We start from the raw sequence: 17,803 nt of genomic DNA on the forward strand, positions 1-17,803 counted from the left end.
AAATTATAGTAAAGAAATTTTTAAATGTAGAAATCCACAATACTGAAAAAAATGAGAAAAGGGTATCAGTTTCTACAAGAAGGGAAGTAGATGGAAGGGGCTTTATTGATGAATCAGATGCTGCAGCATAGAATACAGAGGGAGGAGCTTTGGTGGGGAGGAAGATGATTGCCCTGCAGAAACTGGGGGAGCCCTGGGTTCAGAGTCAGCACATCGGATGGAAGACAAGCTCAAGAAGAGGAGTATAAAGCAGAGGAATTAAATAAAGGTATTTTAAGGAACAGTCCACTATCCCCTTACCATCTCTTCCATCCCCCAACTTGTTCTTTTAGCTGCCTAACATTTATCCTCAAGGCAAAAAGGGAGGAAGAGAGTGGGCAGTGATCTGCAAGTACATTAGTCACCTATTAGAACAAAAGTCAAAACGCTTTAAAGGAAAAGAAGAAGATCTAGAGTTTCTCAATGCATCATCCAAAATGGTCAGTGTCCAATTTTAAAAAGTTACTAGACATGGGAAGGAGCAGGAAAATGTGACCTATAATGAAGAGAAAGATTAGTCATTAGAAACAGACCCATTGACAACACAGAAGTTGGAATTAGCAGACAAGGATTGCTAATTAAAAATATGTTAAGAATTTTATGGAAAAAAAAAGATGGATATAATGGATGAAGAAAAAAATTTAAGTCATCAGGTGTGCTTAGCAACAGTTCAGATGATGAAGAAGAAAGGATGAGTGAACTTAAAGACAAATCAAAAGAAACTATACAAACTGAACAGAGAGAAAAAAAGTAAAAGAATAAAACAAAGCCAGAGCCTCAGTGACTTAAGGCTCAGTATCAGGCAGTCTCACATAGGTGTAATTGGAGTCTCAGAAGGAGAGCAAAGAGGAAATTTGGCAGGGAGAAGGAGGAAGCTATGAAGAAATAATGGGCACAGTTTATCCAAATTTGATGAAAAACAACAAGCCTCATATCCAAGGGTCATTTCAAGTAGTATGTTGTTTGATTGATCAAAAAGATATAACACCTCTAAATGTATGTGCATCTAATGATTCCAGATCCATGAAGCAGCAATATATAGAACTAAAGAAAGTGACAAATACAAATCCACAGCAGTTGTAGGTCTTAATATCATGTTATTAGTAACTGATAGAACATATAGATTAAAAATCAGTAAGAATATAGACAATTTGAACAATACTATCAACCAACTTGAGCCAATTGATATTTATAGGACAACATACCCAACAATTTCAGGAGAACATGGCATTTACATTAAAATAAGCCAGTTGCTGGACCATAAAATGGATTTCAAATTTTAAAACACCATCTTAAGAGTATGATGTCTGAACACAGTAGAATTGAATTAACAATAGCAATAAGATAACTAGAAAATCTCTGAACATTTAAAAATTAATCAATCTTCTAAACAATCCATTAGCCAAAAAGAAAATTTCACAAGAGATATGAGAAAAATTTTGAACTGAATCATAATGAAAATATAATAAACCAATTTCCAACATCAGGAATAAAATTAACCCGGACTTCATTTATTTAAAAGCTAACAACAGGATGTTATAAACAACTTTATGCCAATAAATCCAACAACTTAAGTGGAATGGACAAATTCTTAAAAAACACAACTTACCAAAACACACAAGAAGAAATAGAAAATCTGAATAACACTATGCTTATCAAGGAAATTCATAATTAAAATTTCCAGGTCCAGATGACTTCCTTAGTGAATTCCCATGAACATTTGAGGAATAAATATAATTGCAATCTTAAACAGTTTCAGAAAATAGAAGGAATACTTCCCAACTCATTTTATGAGGCCAGCATAACTCATATCAAAACCTGACAGAGTCATCACAAGAAAAGAAAATTACAGAACAATATTGTTAATGAATAAAGAAGCAAAAATCCTCAACAAAACATTAACAAGTGAAGTAAACAATATATAAAAGGATAATACTCCATGACCAAGTGGGTGTGGTTAATAATTTCAGGAACTCAACATCAGTTTAACATTAAAAAAATCAACATAATATTATTAATAAAATAAAGGAGAACAATAATATGATCATCTCAGTGTATAAAATAAAAAATTCACTTGACAAAAACTGTCAGCAAAGAAGGAACACAAGAGAACTTCTAGAGTCTAATAAATGTATGGAAACTCTACAGCTGTGTAATACTTGATAAAATACTGAATGCAATTTCCGTAAGACCCAGAACAATGCAGGGATGCTCATTCTGCTTTGTAGCTAGGATTAATAAGACAAGGAAATAAGGTAAGGAACGATTGGAAAAGAAGAAGTTAGACTTCATTACCACTGTCATCATTGTGTTTGTAGAAAGAAAATCTTAAGAAATCTACCAAAAAAATAAATAAACCTGCCAGAACTAATAAGAAAATTAGCCAGGTCGCTAGATATAAGTTCAATATATTAAAAAGCATTTGTATTCCTGAACTCTAGCAACCAACATTTTGGAATTGAAATTTTTAAAAATGCTATAAACAATAACATAAAAATTCTAAAATACCTAGGAATAAATTTGACTGTAGATGCACAAGACTCTAAGAACTATAAAATGATGCTAAAGCAAATTAGAATCTAAATAAATGGCATAGTATTTCATGTCGAGTGTCAAAAGACTCAGTATTGTTAAGATACCGCTTATCCCCAAATTGCTTTATAGATTCAACACAAGTCCAATGAAAATCTCATCATATTTTTTGTTGAAATAGGCAAATTGATTCTTAAATTTATATTAAAATGCAAAGGACCTAAGATAGTCAAAACAATCTTGAAAAAGAAGAGTAAAGCAGTTACAGTAACTAGGACAGTGTGATGGTGGTGTGAGAACTGACAGCTAGATCGGTGGAATAGAATACAGTCCAGAAATAGTCACGCATATAGTCAATTAATGTTTAACAGAGGTATCAAGACAATTCAATGGGAAAGGTCCATTCAGATTTACTCTGATATCCTCTTACATTATTTTTTTCACATTTTACATACTGGTTATTAAGGTCAGTCTATTTCTCATTTATTGCCTATTAGTAAACCAGAGCTGATACAGTGTGCACTCTCCATATGTGTCTGTTGAATCCTTGAATCAGAAACCAGCATGATACTCAGGACATTATATACCATTTGTGTATATATACAAATTTGGGATTTGGTAAGTGTTTTTAATAAAAGGAATGCTCAAGTAATAGTTAAATTCAAAGACACAAACTTCTAGGAGCCATTTTTAGATACATGGACAAGGATTAAAATGTATACAATTTTTATTGAAATCTAGGCAGATGGGGTGTTTTCAGAGATAACTTTTCTTTCCAAGATACAGCTACTGTGGTTCAAGTATTTGATGAATATTAGATAAAGACACAGCCAGAGACTCATATCAAATGAGGCTCCCTACAATTGGAAGGGCCGTAGGCATGCATAGCACTGAAGTAACACTGATTCATTCATTCAGTATTTATTATGTATCTACGAGATACCAAGCACATACAGTAATGATGAACAAGACATACATCACCCTGTCACCACTTTTCTCATGTAGAGGATATTTTAAGGCTTCACTAAAACAAATATCCTTTTCTAGAATATAAATTAGTAGTGATTACACACTGAAGATCAACACTCTCACACTCCTTGTGTATCCTATTAGTGTTATCCAATAGAAATTTAACACATACTATGTATATAATTTTATGTTTTCTGGTAGCTACATTTAAAAAGTGTAAACAGGTGAATTAAATTGGGTAATTTATTTAACCTAATGTATCAAAAATATTTCCACATGTAGTCAATCTTTTTTAAATTATTAAATATTTTAAATTTTTTATTTTGTACTGAATCTTCACATTTCAGCATATATATTACACTTACAGCACATCTCAATTTGGACAAGCCAAATTTCCAGTGTTCAACAGCCACATGTGGCCAGTGGCTACCTTACTGGACACTGGAGGCTTATGTGTGAATCAGCCCCCATTGAGCTACAACCTGTTGAAGTTTACAACTGGACTCCAGATAAATGGAGAGCCGATGGTATTTCTGGACTATAATGTTAGAGGAAAGTCACTGGATATAGTGACTTTCTGTTATAGCTCTATAACCCTCCACCAGTTTTCATCTGCAAGAGTCCCAGAGTTTTACTATATTTGAAGACAGATCTGTACTAAAGTAACGCTGTTACATTCATTCAGTATTTATTATGTATCTGCAAGATATCAAACACATACAGTAATGATGAACAAGACATACATACATGTCATACATACATGCATATATGCAAATATGTACAAGTGGTCTTGAAGATTTTAATGCTCAGTGATTTCACTAGTAATGAGACAGCTTTTGAGGACCTAAAAAAATATCTCTACTCACATTTCTCAATTGATATTTGATGGGGAATGTTGAAACGAACCAGTAGACCACATATCAGTTCTCTGATACACAAACAAAATGTTTTCAGCTCTAGGTTAATGAGCCCATGCTCATTGCATGCTTGGCTTCCATTTAAAATTCTTTTGCATTTCATTACAATAATTTTTTCCCTTTGCTCTAAGGTCATTGTTTCCATTGTTATAGTATAAATCCCCTTATTTTCAGGAATATGATCTCTTTATGACACTATACACGAAGATCTGTGTTTTAAATTTGATATGGTTTGAATGTTTGTCCCCTCCAGATCTCATGTTGAAATGTGATTCCCAATGTCAGAGGTAAGGCCCAGTGGGAGGTGATTGGATCATGGGGGCAGATCCCTCATGAATGTTTTAACACCATCCCCTTGGTGATAAGCGAGTTCTTGCTCAGTTACTTCATGTGAGATCTGCTTGTTTAAAAGTATGTGGCACCTCTCCCCTCACTCTCTTGCTCCCATTCTCACCATGTGGTATGCTGGCTCGCAGTCATCTTCTGCCATGATTGTAAGCTTCCTGAGGCCCTGACCAGAAGCTGAGCAGATGTTGGCATCATGCTTCTTGTACAGCATACAGAACCATGAACCAAATAAACCTCTTTTCATTAAAAATTACCCAGGCTCAAGTATTCCCTTACAGCAATGCAAAAACAGCCTAACCCAGAATTCTCAATTTATAGTATCTCGTCCAGACTGCCTCTCAACTGGGATTTAGAGAGGTAGTGACTTGGAACCAGTTTGGACGCGTCATTGTTTTAACACATGTTTATAGACTCAACATAAAATTAGTTTTTTAATCTTTACAGTAGGGTTTCTCAGGGTGGCTGGTACCACCCATCTCCACTCCAACAGAATCACCTGGGGAGGAGAAGCCTGGGCCCACAGCTGAATTGGAATCTCTAGAAATAGTGTTCGGGAACTTGCATGTGTAATAAGTACCAAGGGAAACTCATTTCACACTGAAGTTTGACAGCCAGTACCTTATAGTGAAGTTCTACCTTAATATCACTAAGGATAAAATTGCATACTACCATTTGAATCTGTTTTATTACTGGAGGAAATGCTGTTTTCAGTACTTATGTACTTTGTTTACTACCTTTGCTGAACATTTTGTGTACTGTGAGTAAATTTTTAAGGGTATTCATTCAGCTTATAAAAAGTATGTTACGCTTTCTTGATATGTAAGTTATGAATGATGGATTCAACTGAAGTCTAATTATATTGATCATGAATGGACTAATGTCTAAAATCAAATTGACTAGGACCTAGATCATATTCCTTTGTATTTTTTCAAGTGTAGTCTCTGTGACTGTGTCAGGTAAGATATTCATTGTTTTTTATTTTTTTCTATGAAATTGTTTCTAATGTACTTTAATTGAATCATAATTCTACAGAAAGCCATTGAGCCAGACACAAGTACTAGGGCTTCAAAACAGAATCGGACTCAGTGTTTGCCCTTGGGAAGGTTGCAGCCTCTTCAAGGCAGGGGTGTGGGGCAGATAGGGAAGCCTTGTGTTAAAACATAAAACCATGATACCATGGTTTTAAGTAAAGCAAGGTACCATGGGAGTAGAGAGAAGCAGGGCAAGGGTGACTATCTTAAAAGGCTGGGCTTTACAAAGATGACTGTGTTCTGTTTGAGTGCAAGCCAGTCAGCCAGACAAGTGAAGACATTCCCACAAGGTCACCCAGGACATAAGGAATACCAGAATTTGGTTCTCCCAGATCCAAACTGCACTCATCAAGCTTTCTACAAGAACCTGGCCTTCAAAAGAACACTGGCTTCCCTTTTCTCACACCCAAAACTTTCTCTGGTAGTAAGTAAGATGTTAAGGGTGATGCATTTCCTTTTCAGGCCACTAATGTGCCATTTAATTCATTCCAGCAATAACTAAATAGGAACCTACCTTTAAAAGATGCCGAAAGCAACATCCTGCTAATTTATTGCCACATCTATTAAATCTCCAGAGAGAATCTGACTCCCTAGATTTTAAATATAGTTGAGATATTATGATGATCTTTTCTGATTTAAGCCCTCCATAAATTAGATGCAATGATTATAGTATCTGTTGTCACTTCATTTTTGCTCTATCTCCAATCACTCTTCTGCCTTCATTAATTCAGAATGAAATATCACAAGACATTAATGTAGCACTTGGAGATAGGAGGGCTACATTTTTATAGCCTCAATATGAAATTGTACTTAAAAGACTCATAAGCCTTTACTGGAATAGCAGGGGGGAAAAGGCACTGCTCATCTCCTGTAAGCCTCTTAATAACCTTCCTGGATAGTTATGGATGAGGAAACTAGGGCTCAGAGATGCCCAGGGTCACTCTGCAAGTAATTAGCAGAGACAAAGCATGCCCAGGTCTTCCTACTCACAATACAAGGCTTTTCTAGTACACCCTCTAATCTTCTGGGTGTTCTTTTAAAACAGTTACTTGACTGTTTGCAATGAAAGGCATTATTGCCAACATGTAAACAAAAACAAAAATCTTGGCATCCTCCATCACTTTATCATCAGTGTTTTTAGTTTATCACTTCACAGTCATTATTTGGTGTTTTCTTACAGAAGGCAACAGACTACTGCAACAGAAACTATCCTTAGATGGGAACCCCAAACCTTTACATGGAACAACAGAGAGGTCAGATGGCCTACAGTGGTCAGCTGAGCAGCCTTGTAACCCAAGCAAGCCTAAGGCAAAAACATCTCCTGTTAAGTCCAATACCCCTACAGCTCATCTTGAAATAAAGCCAGATGAGTTGGCAAAGAAAAGAGGTAAAGTGATTTCTTTTGCACAAATGATTCAACATATTTTGCACATACAGAAAAGTGCCAGAGTGACAGAACTTTCCAAAAGATGCTGCTTAGTGAAGAGAGATGCACATGAAATTGCATTTTTTTTTTCTGTAGCCCACATAGAGGGAAAGGCAGATGTGATTCCTCCCATTTAATCAAAGGTCTTGCATATTTAAATAGAATTACATCTCCTTTCTCTGCCCCTCTGAGATCATTCTTCTTGTTGTAGGCATGGATAAATTTGCACCACAAATACCTTCTATCCTAATATCTTATAAAGCAAGTGCTCATTCAGGAGCTCTTTTAAAAATGTAACTGCTAAAAGGGACTCATGTTTCCCTGATACAATTGCTTGACTTGCATTGAACAAAGATGAGTCTGGAGGCTGGTATATGTTCTTCAGATATGGTCTTCCCAATGTAAATTCAGTTCTGTGTTAGAATTTACACAAAATGTAACATTGAAAGAGGGTTTTATATTTGACACACTGGATTTTTATGATTTTTCTGAGCTTGGATATACTTGATACGTAACTGGTATTAAAAATGAAAATCACCTCCTTTCTGATGCCCAGAAGATTAAATACTATTCTTTTCATTCAGCCTCAGTGGTATCTGATTTCCTTGGCTTTGGTTTGATCTACTTTCTCACTTTTCTTAAGGGGGATTCCTTTCTTCTACCAAACATGGCCTGATTGTGATAAGTACAATCTGCCTATTTGTGATGCACTATCTGTAGACCCTGGTGACAGTTTCAGGAAATCAGGCGAGATGGGCACCCATAGAGCTGCTTTCAATGCTGCTGCTCTAATTACAGGCCTGGCTTCGGATGATGGTGCCAATGCCAGCGTACCTGGCACTGATGCCCTATCCTCTCTCTAGCTCATTTGTACCTCTCCCAGTCTCTGTATCATTTTCCTCTTCCAAAAGCCCTGCTGGCTTTTAACCACGCAAAGTGGTGTTTATAGAGAGAGTCAGCAGCACAAATGGTCTTTAGACTTATCAGATTTTAAGGCACTGCAGTTTGTGATAGAACATAATGATGACAGCCTCCTTCCAAAGAGCACAGGAGACAAGCGTACCCCAGATGGCCCAGCCAGAGACCCCACTGGTGAAATCATAACAGCCTCAGGTGCCACACAAACCACCTACACTGGGTTACAAACATTCTCCTGATGGAACTTTTACTAGACAAAAGATGAGTCTCTTTTTCTTGGTGGGTTAATTGCTTTGTTTTGTTGTTTAGCTTACAAACAAAGGATAAAATGCTCAAGTTAATAATATTTTTTGACATCAATTTTAGGCCCAAATATTGAGAAATCAGTGAAGGATTTGCAACGCTGCACCGTTTCTCTAACTAGATATCGCGTCATGATCAAGGAAGAAGTGGATAGTTCCGTGAAGAAGATCAAAGCTGCCTTTGCTGAATTACACAACTGGTGAGTGATTCAACATAGGAACTATAAATTTGTGATGCTTGAGCTGTTCCAACAGGTAAAAGTATCAGATGGAAAACGTTGTTTATTTAATACATAAACATCACAGAATAACTCTCCAGCAGATTTTGTTAAGCCCTGCAGGCAGTAGCATGTATCTTGGAAATAAAAAAGAAGATAAAGTATTTGAATAAAAAGAAACCTGATAGACATAATTCACTGGAGTTTCAAGTTGGCCCAAAACTATATGAATGATGTAAAACAAAACCTCAACAAAGAACAAAACCTCAAAAAATAATATTTTTGACAAATCCCTGGAAGGCTAATGTCATGAATACTACTAGGAAAACAAAATATTTTCCAGCACTATAATTATAAAATAAGAAGAATTCCCTTAATGAAATTCAGAAACATCTCACATAAGCTTAGCGACAGAATCCCATTCTTGGGTATCTTTAAGACTAGAATTTAAACATGGTGCATCAATATGGTTTTGGTCCTGCCTTGCCCTTCCTTGCTACTGATTTTGATGGAAAATGTTTGAACCCTGTATATTTGCTCATGTCCACAGTTGAAATGATATATCTGTTAATAAAGGTTTAGTTATTAACAGTAGAAAAATGTTCTCGCGTATCAGTTAGGTCTCTGTCAGTTTGGAGTGGCAGAAATCAAGTCACAGAAGTTAAAGACAAAAGAGAATTTATTGGCTGATATACATGAAAATTTCAGAAGGTTTCTTCAGACAAATTTGGCTCTAAATCCTCATTATGTTATCACGACTCGGTTTGTCTCACCCTCTCTCCTTCCTCTCTCCTGGTGTCTTCCACAGTCTCCTAGCTCTGTCCATTCTTGGCTTTTTTCTTACGCACCATCTCTCTTCATGGTAGCAAAGATGACCCCCTCACAGCTGCCAGATTACGTAATCCTTAGCCCTCTGATGATCTGAGAGAGGGCCTCATCTGAAATAGCGAAAGTCCAAAGGCTGGCACATATCCACCATGCCCAAGCTCATGTAACATATTCTCTGTGTCTCATTGGCCTCCCGTGATTCTAGAATTTGATCACTTCTTCTGCATGCTTTTCCTATTCCAGGTCCTTGCTTTGACATTGAAAGCAGAAACTATGGAGTTGTGTAAAACTAATAATTAAGCTTAATACTAATCTAAAATGCATGAATTTTAAACCATCTGCTATGTATCATATAAGATCCTAAGGGTGCAGAAGACACTAGGAACTTGAAAGAAAACTTTCTCCTTCGGTTATCATTCAGCCTCTCAGAGGCCCTCTGAGGGGAGGATTCATCTACCTCCCCCCAACCCCAGTCATGGCATCTGGATGTCAATGAAAGTCTTCTCTGTTTGATCGTATTATAACCTAACCAGTTGTTCAAAGCAACCCCAAGGATATGTTTGAGTACTTAGAGAAATTAAAGATGCTATACGAATGAAAATCGTTATTACTATTATTTTATAGTTTTATAACTTTCCAATCTATCTTTAGGTAAGTTACCTTAACACTTAGAAGTACACCCAGCTTCCAGGGCTGTTCTCTAGAGCCAGGGTCTGCAGACTTTATGGGGCCAACTAGTAACTATCCTAAGCATTATGGCCTTAAGTTCTCTATGCAGCTACCCAGCTCTGCTGTTGCTGCTCAAAGGCAGCCCTAGATAATCAAAAAGGCTATGGGCCAGATTTGGCTCATGAGGGTCATTGTTTGTCAACCCCTGTCTAGAAGCATTAGTTAGCTGTTCAGAGAAGACCACTCTGTCTTACTCTTTAGTGTGGCCTTTTAGAATAAACTCTTCCTCTGAGCCGTCTGTGTGATACCTTCCATCTGAGTGACTCATACACTAATTGACAAAGTGTAGCAACGCCCTCAAATTACCTCTGTCTTCTCCAGCTGCTCTGAGTACTTCTTATTTTATTTTATTTCTTAGTAAAATGAACATCACATGGGTCATGAGACATCTTGAGATTTATAACAGATTCTGTGAGAGTTTTACTCCTCAAGAGCTGAAAGCGTGGGGCCAGGAAAGTCAACACCCAAGGAAATTGTATATTTTTTCTCTGCTTGTAATTCATGTTGTGTTTTAAACTGATGGAAAGAATCACTTCTGAATGAGCACTGCCAAGTAGTACTGCTGTTTAAAAGCCACCTACTTAACAAAATGGCACTTTTTCTGCAAACCAAAGAAGACATTTAGATCAACCATTTTGGTATGCCATTGCTATAAAATGAGTAAACAGCAGCACTTATTTTCTGATCTAATCCTTAATAAAAATGATCCCACAATAATTGCATAAGTGTTAACTTAAAAATAAAACCAAAGTGCTCTTTAAAATCAACTATGCATGCCTGCCAAACAGAAAAACCTTGCCTCTGTTCCAAATGAGCTTGCAGCCCAGCAAACATGGTGACGTACTTGAATAAAGCCTCCCTCTTGTTTTCTAAGAGGAAGAAAATGAATTTTAGGGATTGTGGTGCTCTTGAAATATCAGGTCACAAAATTGAAGATGGCAGCTTAGAAATTTTTGTTAATGAAATTTTCCTATTGATGGTGAAATCCTGCATTCTAAGCATTAGAGAAAACTTTGAGTGAACTGTAGGTGTATTAGAATGTACCCATTTTAATGCAGTTGTAGCCTCAGGTTTACATCATGAGGCATATCTAGACTTGGAGGACATGGGATAAGTCCTCTGGAGATTTCCAGAAAGAGTGCCAGTTCTGAAAGAGATGTCACCGCATATGGTGCACAAGCGACATAGATGTATACCTTCGTTTCCAGTTCCTCTTCTCCTCTCCTTGCTTTGGGCCACCCAGTTATCCTAACCACGAAGTACTCAACAAGCATTTCGTGTAGTTTAGAACTAGAAACTCAGGTCAGAAATTCTAAATATTCACTTTGCTACCAAAAAGTGCCAGCATAAGGACCTGAGTCCTGCTTGACTAAATTCCCTGAAAAGTACTGCTGGAATTCATGAGAATGATGATTTTGAGAGGCTGGGAGCAAGCTGTTGTTTGCACATCCTCAATACCAAGCAAGCACACATCAAGGTAGAATGAACGAAATGATCTCTCTTCCAACCGGGCTGTGAAGAATACTTTGGTCAGTACAGTTATTGAAGAAAACCACTAAGTAGCTAAAATGTAAAATCAAAGTTGGCATTTAAGCAGGATACAGTTACGTAGGCTGCATGACCATAACAGAGCATTCTCATTTTCCCAGAAAGAATTAGGGATTTGCGAGGTGAATAAAGATGACACAGTGCTCTCACAGTGCATCTTAACAGAGAGTAAGTTTTGCGACATGAGCATCTGCGTGAAAAGTCACATCAGGAACTAACATGAAACAGCTGGTTTCTTTTCTGTATGATTGGCCTCCTACCACAACTGGAAAATATTCATCCTTTGGAATCATAGCTGCCAGATTTAATTGCTTTATATGCAAACTAGTCTAGCTTCTCATCACAAATCTGTGTGTGTGTGTCCAAGTTGATTGTGAAGGCTTAAAATGAGCAATAAAACATTAAGTTCAAAAAAACATTGAGGAAGGAGAATAATACTTGATAGTTCCGCCATATGCTGGGGGGAAAAGTATTCCAAAATAGAGCTGTAAAAATTCTGTTAGGTGCTGTTGTCAATTTAACATCTAATTAAAAGCACTCTAAGAAAATGGAAGACAGTAATGAGCCAATGGGGTAGCGTGTGTGCTGGGCGTGGGGAGGCATAAAGAGGCTGCAGAGAACGGGGGCTGGAGGGAGCAGTCCTTTTAGGCAGCTTTGTTTTCCAAGAGGAAAGGGAAATCTGTGAAAGCATGTATTCTGTACCAGTGGGCCAGAAATGTTCCTATACTTTGTGTTTCTTTTTTCCCGAAGCAATGCCAAGACTGGCCCAAGCAGAATTTGAAAGTAGGTCAGGAGTCTCAGCTCCCCGAACCCTGAGCCCTGGCCCACTTTCCCTTCCTCTGCCAATTTTCCTGCATCTTAGAGTTTCCTCCTTCCCAACAGACAGGGTGAACCTCCTGCTGCCCCCTACAAGCCAGGGCTCCTCACCTCAATCAAGATAGGTGTTTATAGTGGTGTCTCCATATCCCTTTTCTCTTTTTTTTAAACTATGGAAACTCAATTATCTTATGTAACTACTAAACTCATCCCTATGATAACCATGTATCCTCCCTCTCAAAGTGACGTATTTGCATACTGACAAATGCTCTGTTGAGACTCTCTCCCCCAGCCAAAAGACTAACTCTAAAAGTGAGAATGTAGCAGGGCAAGGTGGCACACACCTGTAATCCTAGCACTTTGGGAGGCTGAGGCAGGAGTTTGAGACCAATCTGGGCAACACAGCGAGACCCTGTCTCTACAAAAAGAAAAAAAAAATCAGCTAGGTGTGATGGTTCGTCTGTAGTTCCAGCTACTCGGGAGGCTGAGAGGTGGGAGGATCACTGGAGTCTAGGAAGTCAAGGCTGTGGTGAGCCAAGATCGTGCCACTGCACTCCAGCTTGGGCAACAGAGTGAGACCCTGCCTCAAAAAATAATTAACAATAAAATAAAAGTGGGACTTTTAGACAGAAGAAAAAGCTATTTTGAAATAAGTTTTATCTTTCTCATCCCTCAAATCCTTCTCATCTGCTGCTGAAGCCCTATTGATAGCCAAGCAAAATCACACACGGATTATCAATGTGGTCAACAGGTGGCCCCATATACAAACCAGATGTCACCATTGACACTTTAAATATTGTGCACTTTTCCTAGGATGTGATCTTGAGGTCTCCCATATGGGAAGTTGCCAGTGGCACTGCTGAGCATCAGAACCACGTATGTAACCATATGTCCCATATTCCCAGTTTGCTCTCCTTGGATACCCAGATAATTTTAAATTGTTGAAACATATGTCCTTGAAGCCCCTTTAGTTTGAGTCCAAGTAAGACCATCACATTTGCAGATTTTTCAGAGCTGATTCTTGCCATGTTGATTGTTTTTTTTTTCCCTGCCCATATTCTCCAAATTTTAGCTGCTTTCGTGTGATTCCTGGCTTTCCAAACAATGATAAACCCTGGCTTTTCTGTGTCCTTTGGGTTTTTTATGTGTTCTCTTTGTGAACAACTTAACATTAAAAGATGATGCCTATATATTAATATCTACTTCTTTCCATACCAAAGTATATGTGTGTACACTGTAAATAAAAACTCTTAGAGCTTTATAGTCCTCCCTTGCCTAAGTGCCACCCCCAGAGATACTGATTGTACCAGGCTTTTAAAAACAACATGCCAGGCATGGTGGGTCATGCCTGTAATCCCAGCACTTTGGGAGGCCGAGGCAGGTGGATCACCTGAGGTCAGGGGTTCAAGACCAGCCTGGCCAACATGGTGAAACCCCATCTCCACTAAAAATACAAAAAAATTAGCCAAGCAAGGTGGCGTACACCTATAATCCAAGCTACTCAGAAGGCTGAAGCAGGAGAACCACTTGAACCTGGGAGGTGGAGGTTGCAGTGAGCCCAGATCGCTCCACTGCACTCCAGCCTGGGCAACACAGTGAGACTCCCTCAAAAACAACAACAACAACAACAAATGGGCCAGGCACAGTGGCTCACGCCTGCAATCCCAACACCTTGGAAGGCCGAGGCAGGAGGATTGCTTGAGCCCAGGAGTTCGAGACCAGCCTAGACAACATGGAGAGACCCCATCTCTACAATTTTTTGATTAGCTGGGCGTAGTGGTGTGTGCCTGTGGTCCCAGCTACTCAGGAAGCTGAGGTGGGAGGATCGCTTAAGCCCAGGAATTCAAGACTCCTGTGAGCCATGTTCATGCCACTGCACTCCAGCGTAGGTGACAGAGTGAGACCCTGTCTCAATAAGAACCAAAAACAGATAATTCTCTTGGCATCTGTGGTTGAAAACTGCTGGTTGAGAGTCTTGCAAAGGGAGTGATATGTCCAGGGCCACAGCAGTGGTTCTCAATGGGACGATTTTGCCCCCAGGAGACCATTGATTTGGAAATATTTTTGGTTGTCACAGCCACAGGGAGAGAGTGCCACTGGCATCTATTAGGTAAAGGCTAGGGATGCTGCTGACCGTCTCTCCCACCTCTCCTGTAACAAAGAATTACCTGGCCCAAAATGTCTGTAGTGCTGGGAAAGCCTGGGTGAGAGGAAAATGAGAGGAAGAGTGCCTCATTCGTCCTGCCACCTCGGTTCTGCTGGAGCTCCTTGAGCGAAGGATGGAGACTCTTCCCTTTGAAACACTCCTGGCCCCAGTTGCCCTCCTAAGCCACCACTGGAGATATGAAAGAGGGACTTTCCAATCACATACCCAAAGAAACATACTATATTTGTCTTCTCATTTCATATCAGTGCAGCAGGAAATATTTTTTCCATAGTGCCTGAAACGTAAACCCTCTCACTACACATTTTAAAGGTCAAATTACATTTTTGTCTCCTTGAGATCAGAAAAACAATTATACTGAAGTGTAGAAAATTGAAGGCTTTGCTTTATCGTCTGTTTTTCATTATAGAATTCTACTCAGTCCTTAGAAGAAAATGGAAAAATTAAGAACCGAAGGTTGTAGCTAATGAAAGGCAGTCAGTTTCATTAGCCATTCTGTTTCTACCTGAGTCTTTTTCTCATTTTGCAATAAAACCAAATATCGCAGTGGGAACCAGGATTAGGATGAAGATCTGAGACATGTAAAGATAAATACAGTAAGGAATTGTTCCATTAAATGTCTTCTTGGAGGTTATTCTTCTTCTTTGACTTCAGCCAGGCAGCGATATTACTTGGTGTTTCTGGCATACCTGGCATATATCCAACTACTCCGATGCCAGTGACATACCCAGGTGTGCCAGCCATTATGCTCTTTAAGCCAAATGAACAGAAGGTCTTTTACATATCTTACGGTGCCGTAGTGGTTGAACAAATACTTATTGGCCATTTCATTACTCTGTTTTAATTAGGAGATCACTGGAATTGTGGCATTATATATACTTTAACAGGTAAGCATGGGAAAAATATGTATTAGGCGAAACAGGTCCTAGAATCAGATCTGTGTCACAGAATAGATGCTGTGACAACAAGCAAATTTGGATTTTGAGTTCAGTCACAGGAAAGATGTTGATATAAGCATGAGGGATGAGTAAAGATTCCATTGTTAAAGCAGTGTGGCTGAAATATTGACAGTAAACACTCCTAGTGTACACTGAGAGTATCTGGGGTAGTATAGTGTAGTTGTACTGTAATAAGATGATGCTTTTCTCTGTGCCATTCAACAAGGCATGTTTATGATAGGATTACCAGTAGGAAAGTTGCCTTTAGGAGCCTTTTCAGCCACTTAGCATTGTTATGTAATAATTTTTAAAAGCTTTCAATTCCCTGTTTAATTATCAGGAATGTGTTAAACAATTACTAAATTTTGCCAGTTCCTTAGATTAAACAAGTAGTGAAGACAAAAATCAAGAGCTTGGCCAGCTAGAGCAACATAGGGAGACCTCATCTCTACAAAAAATTTTAAAAGTACCCAGATGTGGTGGTACAGTCCTGTAGTCCCAGCTACTCAGGAGGCTGAGGTGGGAGGATCTTGAGTCCCCAGGTTGAGGCTGTGAGATAAGCCGTGATCACGCCATTATACTCCAGGCTGGGCAACAGAGAAAGACCCTGTCTCAAAAACAAACAAATGGGTGGGCATGGTGGCCCACACCTGTAATCCCAGCACTTTGGGAGGCTGAAGCAGGTAGATCTCTTGAGGTCAGGAATTCGAGACCATCCTGGCCAACATGGCTAAACCCTGTCTCTACTAAAAATACAAAAATTAGCCCGGTGTGGTGGCACATGCCTGCAATCCCAGCTACTCAGGAAGCTGAGGCAGGAGAATCACTTGAACCTGGGAGGCAGAGGTCGCAGTGAGCTGAGATCATGCCACCGCACTCCAGCCTGGGTGACAGAACAAGACACTGTCTAAACAACAAAAACAAACAAAACAACAACAACAACAAAATCATAAGAGTTCAGTGTGTTTTTGGTTTTGTTTTTAATAAAATCAAGTGTTTGAATTGTGTTTTTTAATGTTTTGTTTTAAAAGACATTTAATAAAAGGGCTCTATCTCTTTCTGCTCTGGAAATGAATACAATCCTTGCATTGATCAAAATCTATACAAAACAGACTTTCTGACTAATCCCTTTCCTTCTCATTAAGTAGTTTTTCTAAGTGTTCACCTGCTTGTGACTTGCACAAAGCACCATAGAAAGAAAATTAAACTTTTTTCTCCCCACCCCCAATATTCAATATTATGCCAGAAGTTAAAGAAACAGAGAGTATAGGGATGGACATTTACTTGCAAGGAACACCAAGAGACAATAATGGAAGAGGCTAATAAATATATTTATGCCTCAAGAGAGCCATATGTATGGTTTCCGTTGCTGTCTAGCTGACAAATTGCCCAAAATGACTCCTTTTCCTCACTCTGCACCAGTCCAATAAACCGAAATAAGCTCCAGGATCTATTCTGAAATTGTGAAAAGGGCAAATACCCATATAACATGGAGAAACTCAAGGTTCCCATGACTTTGTGACTAAGGCAAGTCCCTGTAGTGCAGTATATTTCAAATCTTGCCTCGTTTGTGAATATGTGTCTTTCTAAATAGGTGTAGCTCACTCTTTGGAGGTGAAAGCTTCTCTTTTCCTATTTTCTTTCCTCAGTGAGGTTTTCCTCTGCAATAGATGTTTCCCCAGGGCCTTTGCAAGGACCGAGTGAATCAGTTGACATGAAGGAAGAGCAGGTTGATAAATACAAAAAGTACTGAACTGGCCTTTTCAGTTTAGGTATAGTCCCCAGGAAACCAGCATAAATAGCACCTCTTATTAATAGCCTTCCTGAGCTACATGTGTGGATTACCTCCATACGTTATGTCAGTCACACACTTGGCACTGGCAGTCAGCTCTGCTGGCACTGCAGCCTTCTTTGCAGAATAAAGGCCCGCAATAAGAGCTGGAAGACAAGAAATTGGTTCTAATTTCAGCCTGAAATCGGAAAAGATTTCTGAATCTTTTCAGCAGATGAAAGCTTACCAATCGACCAGCCCGAGAATGTACTTCTGAAAAGGAATTGTTTGTTTTCATCATAAAATAGA

The 17,803-nt window shown here is 38.7% G+C and overlaps 1 protein-coding gene across 9 annotated transcripts in view; it reads left to right on the forward strand.

Moving 5' to 3' along the window:
* Positions 1 to 17,803, forward strand: part of SPATS2L (spermatogenesis associated serine rich 2 like) — a 172,526-nt gene that overhangs the window by 125,941 nt on the left and 28,782 nt on the right. For 6 of the 9 annotated variants that reach the window (XM_030803559.1, XM_030803560.1, XM_030803557.1 and 3 more), the window contains exons 7-8: positions 7,017 to 7,223; positions 8,547 to 8,682. In XM_030803559.1, coding sequence (XP_030659419.1) covers positions 7,017 to 7,223; positions 8,547 to 8,682 — 343 coding nt within the window. The remainder of the gene's footprint in view (positions 1 to 7,016; positions 7,224 to 8,546; positions 8,683 to 17,803) is intronic. The other 3 variants (XM_030803562.1, XM_030803563.1, XM_030803561.1) reach the window with 1 other exon arrangement.

The sequence above is a fragment of the Nomascus leucogenys genome, chromosome 22a, assembly GCF_006542625.1.
Source record: "Nomascus leucogenys isolate Asia chromosome 22a, Asia_NLE_v1, whole genome shotgun sequence".
NCBI classification, from domain to species: Eukaryota; Metazoa; Chordata; class Mammalia; order Primates; family Hylobatidae; genus Nomascus; species Nomascus leucogenys.